Source organism: Diadema antillarum, unplaced genomic scaffold, assembly GCF_040938485.1.
Source record: "Diadema antillarum isolate AM-2024a unplaced genomic scaffold, OU_Dant_1.0 seq00001338_RagTag, whole genome shotgun sequence".
In the NCBI taxonomy this organism is placed as follows: Eukaryota; Metazoa; Echinodermata; class Echinoidea; order Diadematoida; family Diadematidae; genus Diadema; species Diadema antillarum.
The window spans coordinates 291649-304835 of NW_027272107.1; the positions used below are offsets into that span (position 1 = coordinate 291649).

Here is a 13187-nt window from a genome sequence, read left to right on the forward strand (position 1 = left end):
AAGACATGGTTTGTCACTGGGAGCTATGTGTCAAACATGAACAGAGAAAAATGGACCGTGTGGGTTGGCCTCTGAGCGACCAAGTTATTGGACAGATGACCATGTTACAGGTTATGGACTTTAGAATGTTAGTAAAAAACCTAAACACAAACCCTAAACACAAACCTGCATTCATAGACGATGGTATATATATATATATATATATATATATATATATATATATATATAATATACCATGGGTGTGTGTGTGTGTGTGTGTGTGTGTGTGTGTGTGTATGTGTGTGTGTGTGTGTGTGTGTGACTGTTTATGTGCTTATATGGGACAGACGACACTGGAACTTGAAAAAAAAATTATGAGCAGCCAATATAGCCCAAAACGCTTTAACAGCAGGACATTCCTCGCAACAGTAGAAATTAAGATAAAAAAAAAAAACAGACAGCGGATCTTGTTCGACGCGAATATATTTTACCATCACCATCAAGTTACCACAAGTTGAGCATTGCTTATATTCATTTCTAACATACAGTGTAATTCCTTACACATACATTGTAGGTAAAATTGCAAACATAACACCGATTATTTTTGAAATCGTATCCCAATCGACTGGGCACTTAAACCATGTTGTTTGTTTGTTTGTTTGTTTGTTTGTTTGTTTGTTTGTTTGTTTTTGAAAAGATGGAGAAAATTATAATCAGGTTCTTGTTATACGTGAATGATATTTATATAAGTTTAGCAATATTCACAGTAAAAAGAAGAATTGCAATATGAGCAATATATTAACATAATATTTCTTGAACAGCCCCAACAGTGTCAGGCACATCCACTCTTCCCGAAGGGCATGTCATTATTGGGGCCTACCTGCACCCCAATATTTTTAGAATCTCTGTTTTAGGGGTAATCTTTCATAAGAAGATTCTTAATCGTTTTCCACTGACACACCACAGAGGTACAATCAAAACAGGTCAGTAAACTTTACTACATGCTGAGTATTCTTGGATTCATAATGTTTTCATACTTAACAGTTATTGATGTATTTTTGTGCTACTGATTTGACTTCTTAACGTTGGTTTATTATAAGTCCTTTCATACGAAATATATAGCTTTAAACTGTTTGGCTAAAACAACAAACTTTCTTCAACGGTATCACCTTATTCGTGATGAGTATTCCTCAATTAGTATGTACTCACATTCCACATTTTGACCTCACTTGTTGACTTGTTAAGTCCTCTCCTACAAATAGCTTTAAACTGTTTGGCTTTAAGCACTAACTTCCTTCGACTGTATCCCTTTAATCATTTTCATCTTTTACACAGATTCATACTGCATGTTAAAAGCAGACAACTCCGGCGTCCTCGTAGTGATTGCAGTTATGGTCACCAATGTCGTTCTGTTCGCACTCGGCCAGGCTATATTCGTCCCCGGTGCACTCCACGTTGTCCAAGTGAATATCGCCGCTGCCTTCGCCGAACCGAGCACAGCATGGCCACCCCTCGGCCCCCTGGAAACCCAGGGACCTGCAGGCTACATCCGCGTCGCTCTGCCGCCACAGGTCATCACACACCGTTCCCCAGGAGCCGTTGCGGAACACCTCCACTCTGCCCTCCAAACTGTTCGAGCCGCCGACGAGACGGATGTCGCTGTCGCTCGCTGAATGAAGAGTCAAAGGAAAATTCCTCAAAGGTTTTAAGATTACAAGATTCAAATTTATTTTTTTATTTCCATCAAATAAACAAAGAAATCTTATACAATGCATATGCACAAGATATTTGTAATAATCGCAGAATGTGATTTAACAAAGTACATTTTGAAAATGAGTAGCAGATAAAGACATCTTATACAATACATAATATGCAAAAAAACATTTGTAATAATTGAAGAGTTTGTTCGTAAAAACCGATAAGTCCATGTTTGCCAAATGGAGATATTTGCGATTAAAGGTCAAGAAAAATAAAGAGAATAATAAGAAAATGTTTGCTTTTTTTCACGATAACTTCAAAAAATTATATACATAAAACGTATAATACAAGTTAACTAAAGAAGGGGGTGGAAATGGAGGGTCCCACTAAGAAGCAAAGCTTGTTCGATATGAGACCCTCAGAAAATATACAAGACAGCAATATCAAACAAAATGAAACGAACCAATGTCAAATGACATGAAATCAAGATTATACTAGGTTATATCAGGTAGCTCTGTTTTTGTTCTTTGGGGTGAATAGAACACCTCTCGAATCATCACACATTATTTCAACTTACCTTCATCCAATTTTATATAAAACAGTGTACAATTTTCATTGAATGATTATGTTGCACAACGTGTCTCTCAGTTATTGAGAGAACAATTCTTACAAATAATTAGATAACAATAAATCATTTAAAAGAAAACAAAGAAAAGTGTTAGATGAAGTGTGTGCGCGCACAGGTGTGTATGAGACTTTTGCTTTATATAATGACGTGATTGAAATTGTTCTCATAAATAGTCATTCTATCTAAAGATAAATTAATTAAACACTATCGTCATTTCATGTTTTGAGATTAGAAGATTTTATATTCTTTTTTTTCACGGTTTGAAATCTTATCCAGATCTCAACAATAGACGTAATTTGTTTTGCTTGGTTTCTTTGTCGGCTTTCTAACCGCCTACTCGGGTAAAAGCTCTATGTGTGGTCCGTGATTTAAACATCGATGGTGGTGCTATAGTGTTGAAATCACAGTGCTGCACTTTTTGAATTACGTGATGTGAACGGACCATAGTCAACTAGAAAATTACTCGGAGAGCTTAGACCTCCACCGAGCAGCTCATTTCTATGTGATTTCCACACTGTGTTACAGTTCTACACTCCCATTACGTAATATAAATTGATTATAGTGTACAAAAAGAGTGACGGCAATGACATGTAATCTCACTGTATTTCCCAATGATAAAGAATCCTTCAAGAGATTCGAAAAAGTCCTGCATCCACATGGCAATCCGGATCACTGTCAAGATTCAATCATGTATTTTTCTGTCATTATCACCGTTTCTTGAAAATTTTAGCCAAATCCGTTCGGAACTACCTGAGTTATTTTTCAAACAACAAACAAATCCACAAACCAGCTCCTGCAAAACACATAAACTCCATATTCGAGGTAATTATAATGGTTCAGGACATAACTTGTTCCCGCGACAATTGCTCCCATGAAATATATGCACGCCAAGCCAGACATCTATCCACAAAATAAACATTGCCCTAGGCAAATTCCTAATCCTCACAGCGCAAATTAAACTTAAAATTCCATCACAACCATAACCATATCCCCAAGTCCTTGGAGAACATAAGACCGGAGAAGTTGTCACCAATAATAGGGAGCTTTAGATTTTCGCGACGGGGATGTTCAAAGAGAGAAAAAAAAATTGTTCTGAGCATGCGCAAAATTGCTCACCCCAAGCGATGTAATTATAGCTCGCTTTGTGTGAATTTTCACTACGCTTTCTGGGCTATTTTTTACGTCTGCTCAATTCGCAACGCAGAGAGCTACTTCATGCACTGATCCTACGAGGGTGTCATTCTAATGTTTATACGTTGCGTCCTCGCGTAGTCCAATGCAGCTACTTTGCAACATGACGCAGAGAGACTGGGGAGAGAGAAGAACGGCGAACGCAATCGTCGTCTCAAACGTCCGCGTCGCATATCTAAAGCTCCCCAATGATAACGGGATGAGTGTAATCTTGACCACAGTGTTAACATGGAGCAGGCGTACTTTCTTCGATGCATCGCACCGAAGCGTCCTCTCCATGCAAGCAGTTATTTTCGCCGAAACCGTTGTGTCGACACTCCGCCAAGCTGTTTTCCGAGCCGGAGCATTCGACGTTGTCGAGAAGAATGGGACCGGATCCCTCACCGAAGGCGGCGCAGCACATGGCCTCCGAGGCGCCTTCGAATCCCAGCATCCGACACACCACTTCCGCGTCGATGAGGTCCCAGTCGTCGTCGCAGACGGTTCCCCACTCTCCGTTGTAACGCACCTCGACTCGGCCTTCGGTGTTACATGAACTACCGACAAGTCTCACTTCGAGTACGTCGAGAGGATCTACAAAGCAATTTTAGAACGATTTTGAAGCAAATTTGAATATATATTATTTGTGTGTTCTTCAAATAAACTGTTGGTCTTGACAGCATGGTGCATTTCTTGAGTTACGGTTCTATCTGTTTATATTGTACCAAAACGTGGACTAGAAATTCCTTAACATAACATATAACATACACGCACACACACATACACACACACACACACATGCCTATATATAATTATATATATATATATATATATATATATATATATATATATATAAAATTATATATACATGATAAATATGTAATGGTCAATATACATTATAACAACATTGCATTATTACCTGTATACGTAGCTCTCAACATCTTATTCTGTTGCCGTTGCCAATCATACAAATCAAATATTAAGTTTCGAGGAACTGTATTTCAGCAACTGGCGTGCCTCTATGAAACGAGCAAAGGAAACATCTCTCAATGCCCAGTTACAAATTTATTAGTCATGAAAATGGAGGATTTCCCTCTTCATATTGAAATGCTCGACCTCGTAGGACAAACAATGTCCATTGAAAAGGTAACGGAAATGATTATTCTCATCGATTGCACGTGAGAGGGATTCTGTTATAAAATCATAATTCAAAGACAAACTATACTGGAGCAGAGTCCTCTAATTGGGTAACTAGATTATGACGTACTTGGCGCTGTTCGTGTACACTGTACACTGGCGTCTTCACCGTGTCCACAGTTATGATCTCCATATCCATTGTGTTGGCACTCTGCCAAGTTCACCTCCTCGCCTGTGCATTCAACGTTATCAAGTAGAATTGAGCCGGATCCCTCGCCGTAGGCGGCGCAACACGGTGGCGTCAGGGCGCCCTCAAAGCCCAACATGCGACACACCACTTCGGCGTCTTGACGATCCCAATCATCATCACAGACGGTCCCCCAAACTCCGTCATGAAGAACCTCGACTCGGCCTTCGGCGTCGTTATCGCCACCGACAAGCCGCACTTCAAGTTCATCGCAGGTAGAAGCTACAGCCAAAATGATTGAGACTTATCAATTTCAAACATTTGCCGTTTTAAAAGTTGCTCTCACTTCAAATACAACTATGCATGCACTTCTTATGAAAAGGGAAACAATCATAAATGATAAAGGTGCAAGTACATTTAACTTTTTTTTTAATTTCTTCTTCTCTTCCTTTTCTTCCGTTTCTGGGCTTGTCACAATTCCGACGTATTTGTAAGTTGTACTTTAAGACGATTATTTCCATCTTACGCCGTGCTTTGCTTGCGTAAAATTAGCAGATACAGGTTGGGCGTGTGAAGGCTGAAGACATATTTTTCGGGTCCAGAAGTTCGAAGTGGCAGGAGTGAGGACTATACGAGAGTATTACGAGGGATATCAATTCTACACTTTTTTATGATTCTGACAAACTGATTGCATTGGCACATCATCGTTTACATTCTACAGTTTCATTACAACATAGTTTTTGACGGAACAAAAGTTATACATGGGGGAATAGTTTGGTCAGAAAGACGTGCACTCATGTTGATAAAGGTATAATCACTTCATACCATTAATGAAAACATTATACACATACGCACATTTACATATTATACATCAAACGCTATCACACGCATACATAAGATATGGATATACACGATGATCATTATATATTTTTGTATAATCTATGTATAATGCACGGTTGTAAGCCTATGCATGTGTTTTATTTTGTACATTCACATTTGCATAATACATTAGCACTATGAAGAGAAAGGTAAGACATACGGGTACTTGGCTGAATGCATTCCACACCAACGTCTTCACTGTGTCCACAGTTATGATTGCCGAAGTCATTGTGTTGGCATTCTGCCAAGTTACTCTCCGCGCCTGCACATTCGACGTTGTCCAGCCAAATTGGGTCAGATCCCTCGCCGTAGGGGGCGCAACACCTTGCCCTGATAGCGCCCTCAAAGCCCAACATTCGACACACCACGTCGGCGTCCTCTTGCTCAAAGAGGTCGTCACAGACAGTCCCCCATTCCCCATTGTATAACACCTCGACTCGGCCTTCGTAGTCGCTGCCACTGCCGACGAGTCGTACTTCAAGTTCTTCAAAGCGGGGAGCTGTAACAAACAATAGCAAAACAAAAAACAAAAAAAAATCAGTTTTGTCACTATTAGGTAAGAATCTTTGGCAAACCATATTGTGGCTGCGATATGATTATTTTGAATAACGTGTTCAGACAAATTGAGCTCATAAAGTCTTGAGCACAAACACTGGTTGTTGCTTTTGTGATTTCTTCGCTTGGTCACACTTTCGTCATAATTCATTCGTGTAAATGCGGGTATTCTACTCTAATACGAGATTTGACCTAATATCTCTACAACAACTACGCAAACATCCAATTTGCCTAGGAAGCCGTTGAGGCTCCACAAGACGGTTCCACGTTGAATGCAGACTTTTGCGACGTAAGTTAACCAAACTTGATTTTGTATCCACGCAAGTGACAACAAAGAAGTTAAAAAGATTCTCAGTAATTCTCCTATTTGATAAGGCCTACTGTCTCTACTGACATCTTTTTTTTTCTTTTCAATTCAATCATTCTTGTTCCCTAGTTCTTTTATAATGTCACATTCGAAGACACTCATCATATAACATTCTTGAAGCACTCATGAGTACCAAATAAAACATCACTTGGATGTAAAAAACATTCGAAGACACATCTTATAAGCATGAATTATGGAATAACAATTGTGAAGTCATAAATTCACACTCTATCGAGTTTCTTAGAATCAGCACTTTAGATGTATACGATTATTTCGATCATGTGATCTGGTGTTGTTGTCATGTCGTCATGCTACGATGAGCGTAAAACGACAAAGACATACGTGTAGTCGACTGGACGCATTGCACACTGGCGTCTTCACCGTGTCCACAGTTATGTTCTCCATATCCATTGTGTTGGCACTCTGCCAAGTTCACCTCCTCGCCGGTGCATTCAACGTTATCCAATACAATTGAACCGGATCCCTCGCCGTAGGCGGCGCAACACGGTGGCGTCAGGGCGCCCTCAAAGCCCAACATGCGACACACCACTTCGGCGTCTTGACGATCCCAATCATCATCACAGACGGTCCCCCAAACTCCGTCATGAAGAACCTCGACTCGGCCTTCGGCGCCTTTATCGCCACCCACGAGTCGAACCTCAAGAAGCTCCTGCCCAGGTGGCGCTGTAAAAGGTAAAAGGTCAGAAGCATAATTTATTCTCATGCACAAGCTCTGGACAATCTAAAATGCAGGCACATTGCAAATAGCAGCACAGTACTAACCTCCTGTGCTACATCTCACACCCACATCCTCATCGTGGTTACAGTTGTGGATTTCAAAACCGTTGTGCCCGCACTGGCCGATGTTAAACTCCACTCCCAGGCAGTCCACGTTGTCGAGAACGATGTCGCCAGTGCCACTGCCGTAACTCGCCCGCGCTTGGGCAGTCGCCGGACCGCGATATCCCAGCATATGGCACACCACTTTCGCGTCGTCGTCACCGAAATCGTCGTCGCAGACAGTCCCCCACTCTCCGGCATACAGTACTTCCACCCGACCCTCCTCGACTGTCGTTCCACCTCGAAGTCGCACTTGAAGAGAATCGACGTCGTCTGATTCGATTGATGAAAGGTCAAAGAAAAAGAATGATGAAATGACACATTACAAAACAATTTTTTGTAAGGATTATTTAAAGGAAAGAAAATATCTTCTTCCTTTTATTAGAGAGGGTGTTCATTTTACAATGGGGATAATATTGAAACAGATTTTTGGAAACATTGCTGTGACACAAAAGAGGGTGATTCCTCTAATTTATTTCAAGTTATACGACCTATAACAACCATACATTCTTTATCACTAAGATAGGGAACTATGCATGGCCGGCGCTGCGTTTTTAAAAGTGGGACATAGTTTTTGTTGGTCTTTTCTTTTCTAATGCCAAGAGGGATCCAAGTGGTTATACCCTAATATGTATTGGTATATGCAGAAGAAGTGGGGGGAGGGTGAGCCCCCCTCCCCATCCCCCCCCCCCCCAGACACACACACACACTTTTTCGCCCGCCCAGATAATTATGTTCCAATTCACTCTGTGCGCATCCAATACAATATTACTTAAACTCACTCATATCTTAGACAAGCATTTCACAATAATGACATACATACACTGAGTGTCTTATTATACCTATCATACACTAACCTCTTACACTGAATGACGTTGCCGTGTATTGGCACAAATCGCCAGGAGTGTGAAAACCAGTAGACGCTTGGAACTCTACCAAGAATTCTTCGTACGTGTAGTGGGTCCAATTCTTCACCAAGGCCTGCATTGATTCAGTCAACACAACGGAGCACCTTTCCTCATCTGTAAGGATGTCGAACAGGCTGTCGGTAATGTCGCTTGCCAAGAAATCGATGTCGACGGTGTCCTGCGCCAGCTCCAAGGCAAGACAGAGCTCTTGTGTCCCGGTAAAACCTGTCGCGATAGCCGCAAGTCTGGCCGTTTCGTTAACGAAGTATTCCAAATCCCATGACGGTAGTCCACCAAAGTTTTCGAGGAAAATAGCGAAGCCATCGAAATTTTCGCATATTTCGAGGCCGAGGGGAATCAGTTCTTTGACAATTGATTTGCTGTAGTCCTTGACCAGCCCCAGGAGGGTAGGACTAGACTCGACCTCTTTCCCGAGAACACTACAGAATGTAGAGCGAGTATCGTAAGAATAGAAGACGTGATCGACATTTTGAAGAAGCGAGAGAAAGTCGAAGTAACGGAAATCGTCGAAACCGCCGGCATTAGGCGCCGAGGATGACTCCCACCGTTCCCATGGGTAGGTGGGCATCCCCACCTCCTCGTATGCGCGGGAAGAGGAAGAGTCTGTGTATCCTTCAGTGAACACTGGTGGCGTACTAGGATTCGAAAAAGTATCAATGGTTTCCACGATGTTGAGACAGACGTCTTCAACATCCAATACCGTGCCTTCTCTGGCAGCGGACAGGATCGGGTTGCACACGGCTTCAAGAGGAAAAGCGCCGTTTTGCTCGACGGGGAGGCGCGAGGCGATCTTCACGCAGAGCTGTGCGAGCCCCTCCGCTTTGGTGCCGGCCGTCAAGGCGGCGCCGACGGCGTCGATAACATTAGCTACGGTGAGGAAAGGGGAGAATTCGTACAACGGTTCGAGGTCGTCGGGGATGTCCGAGTAGGGGAGAATACAGTCGTATGCGGCCTGCCAATCCACTTCGAATCCATCAGGAGGCGGGCATGGGCCCATACCTTGGAGGGTGTCAAAGTCATGATAGCAGAGAAATGATTATGATTCATAACTTTAAGGAGTGACGATGGAAAAAAAAAAACATTGTTATGTTTTTGTTTTACTGATGGAGCAACAGGGTTAAAATAATGATGACAAAAGAAAAGAAGAGATGAAAACACTCAAAATCCTTTCAAATCACAGTTTCAACCAATACTTGACAAATCGGCAATGTGTTTTAATTAACAATTATCGGGCCAATGAAGTGTTCTGATATCAACAATAACAGAATACCAAAACTTACTGAATTGGATGCCAGCATTCCCTGAGGGTTTTTTGTATGCCATTATTTTCCGTCATCATATTCTACCTTGCTAATTTGGAAGAGGAGATATTATATGTATCCACCAGCTGTCAACGGATAGAAATCAGGTGAAACAGTCTATACGTGGCAGAGTTTGTCCTTTAAACGTCGATGTCGATATTTTGCCAATATATCGGCGTGATGTATGTATCAAAGTGGTGGCGAGATAATAGGTGGGTTTTTTTTTTTTTGGGGGGGGGGGTTCATGTGTAAATTATTGCATCATAATATGATTTTCTTTTCTCAAAATTTGATTTTTGTGAGTAGTGGATTAGATTTTGAGAACAAAATGGTTAACATCATTCAAAGATGTTAACCATTTTGTTTGTATAGCATAAAGCCGTGGTGCTCGATCACGTGACGAGGTCTTTGTTAGAAATGCCCTCTTTCTTTTTTCAAGCTGGGACAATTCTCTTGAGATGAAGTATGAAGTACGTCGTGACGGACGTTGTCTGAATTGCGACTATTATTTTTTACAAACATAATGTTTTATTGATGTCATTCTGAACTTTTCACAATAAGTGAAAAGAGCGTTATATAATACTCATCAAATGCTATACATTAAATCCAGTTATTATATTTTATTTCAAAGATACAACCATTTACATGATATTCTTAAATGATGAGTGAACATCCAATAACAATCTATTGAAAAAAATGCAATTTCATTACTCAACTTATCTAAGAATTTTTAATGTCTTTAATAAGCACCCAAACTCGAAAAATAAAAATAAAGGCCTTTCGTGGGAACACACTCACACATTAATTCCATTTTAAGCAATCATAAAAATTAAACAATACTGCACTTACCAAGAAAATAAAAAGAAAGAAAAGTTGTAAGATAATCAAAGTTATCACTTTGAGTAAAGTAACAGACATTACCGAGTTACAGTGTGAGTGTGTGTAACAAAATATTGATTCTGGCTTTTAACCACGCACCATGCATTCAACGGGCAGTCTAATGCGCAATATCATTGGTATGATCATTCAACGCACAGTTCACAAAATGTTCAAGTTTATAGCTCCTGTTCAAACTCCCAGGCCAAAAAAACAAAAAACAAAAAACAAAACAAAGGCAAACAAAACAAAAAACAAAACAAAAACAACCTGGGTATATCTGAGGGGAAGAATCCGGGCAAACAAACAAAAAAACATTGAAAAAAAAAAATCCATACAATGAAATTAAAGGACAAGTTCACCTTCATAGACATGTGGGTTGAGTGAATGCAGCAATATTAGTAGAACACATCAGTGAGAGTTTGAGAAAAATCGGACAATCCGTTAAAAAGTTATGAATTTTTGAAGTTTCTGCTCAGTCACGGCTGGATGAAAAGACTACTATAGCTTGTGATGTCACATGAGTACAACGATATAAAGAAAGAATAAAGAAAATTCAACATATTTCCATTTTTCTCGCATAACAAAAGAACACTCGACTTCTCTCTTTCAGGAGGCAGGGGGAATGTTATCTCTAACATACTATGTCAGTAGCAAGTCGAAGAAATGTGCACTTTATTCAAAAAGTAAAGTTTTGTGAAATTCTCTTCTTATTTTCCCTATATAGCTGTACGCATGTGACATCATACACTGTAGTAGTCTTCTCTTCCAGCAGTGACTGCGCAGATACTTAAAATATTCGTAACTTTTGAACGGATTGTCCAATTTTCCTCAAACTTTCACTGATGTGTTTTACTAATATGGCTGCATTCTCTCAATCCTTATGTATAATTTATGAAGGTGGACTTGTCCTTTAATATCTGATGGGTTATATTATGACATACTGTACACAGATGTAGTAGGCAAGTGTTGCAGTAGTACAACGTACGATGAAAGAGAGAATCAATGGGAGATCTAAAGTGAGTGTACAATATTGGTGGAGGTGAGAATTCGGCTTTTAACGTTTTGCGAGATATTGAGAAACCACTCTATGAGATGTCAAAGAGCATACAATAGTAAGCGAAATTGAAAGTTTATTTGACGAAAATCGGTTGTGAAATGAATGAGATATCCAAAAACAAGGTGAAACAAAGAGATCCTAATAATAGTCGTGGCCTGTCGCATTTTGTTATTATCGCTTTTTGATATCTCAGCCATTTGAAAACCAATTTTCATCAAATAAACGTTGAATCCTTTTTGAAATTACATGCTCGTTCATATTTCATAAGAAGTTTCTCATTATCTCACACCAAAAAAAAAAAAAGTTATAAACCTGAATCCTCATCTCAACCAGTACTGTACAGTCCCTTTAGATTAAGGGCAGACACCTGACAGACGTCGGACCTATGTGCATGCTGATTGTAAGGCAAGAATGATTAGGGAGGGGCACAAATCATTACAACAAAATGAAACAGAAAGAATGAAAGGCCTAAACAGAAGGATGAGTTTTTTTTTGACAACACCCAAGGATATACCAAGGTCACCTACCTGTAGCTGTAGCACTGATGATCACAGAGGCCAAAATTAAGACCTCGACAATTTTGGCTAACATGGCTACCAGGTTGAGAGAAGATTATCAGCTCTTGACCGCGTGTATCACACCCAAGAATATCTTACTGTAGATAGCTGATGATAGATGGAAGGTTAATCAAAATCGCGTCTTTCACTACGGTGATTGCGACAGTAACTGATCAGAAATCGAGAAAACTTGTCCTTCATAATTATTAAACTTAAAAATGAATATTTTTTTTCTCTCTCTCTCTCTTTCGTTTATGTCAAGGTAAATTCTTGTGACGAACTCTCATTGTTTTGATTTGTGAGCCCGATTTCACTTTCTACCGCACTTCAAACTGTGGTTTTGCACGCAGCTAAACTAAAGCCGTTTTTTATCCTCTTTAATTGATTTTGTTAATTGAATTAAAAACAAAACACAGTAAAATCAATTACTACCAGCATTGTTGCTTGCTCCCCGCTCACTCTGTCAAGAGCGCTTGACTGGAAGCGTGGGCTGTATGAGGGGTGTTCAAGTAGGCGTGGACGCCGGGTGCAACGTATCATTGGATATTTTAGACGAGTTGTCCAGGTAGGCCTATATAGCCTTTGTAGAGATCAAATACCCGGTACGTCAAGTTGAGGTGAAATCCATGAATAGAATACCTGGGATGACTTTTAAGGCCAAGGTGAGGAGTCCTAAACACTAACCTTGCCAGTGATAGTGATAAACTTGCACTCTAAACTGTAGTACTTTATTTTCATATCGTTTTTCTTGTTGCTTATATTGTTTTGAGGGCAAAGAATCGGTTGCTAAAGTATCTATCGAGCACTTTGAAGGTTATTCAGAACGTGATCATAATGGCTAATGCACGATATTTTCTGCCAGCTATTTGTTTCATTAAATTGGGGGAATTATAATATTCTAGTACCCGCCCTGTCCCTTTACAACAGTCAAAACTTCCACCATATTTGAACACAGCGGACCAGAATCTACTGAAGATCAAAGGGTTCTCTTTTGGGCGCTCAATAGAATGATATTTCGCAGCTC

General features: G+C 40.2%; 1 protein-coding gene across 1 annotated transcript; it reads right to left on the reverse strand.

Moving 5' to 3' along the window:
- Positions 1-662: 662 nt before the first annotated feature.
- Positions 663-12298, reverse strand: LOC139708461 (scavenger receptor cysteine-rich domain-containing protein DMBT1-like). Its single transcript, XM_071620414.1, has 8 exons — positions 12134-12298; positions 8298-9368; positions 7384-7713; positions 6943-7284; positions 5839-6177; positions 4743-5081; positions 3740-4069; positions 663-1648 (listed from the first exon to the last, which is right to left on the reverse strand). The coding sequence occupies exons 1-8, from the start codon at positions 12195-12197 to the stop codon at positions 1329-1331; spliced, it is 3135 nt and encodes a 1044-aa protein (XP_071476515.1). The 5' UTR covers positions 12198-12298; the 3' UTR covers positions 663-1328.
- Between the last annotated feature and the right edge of the window lie 889 nt (positions 12299-13187).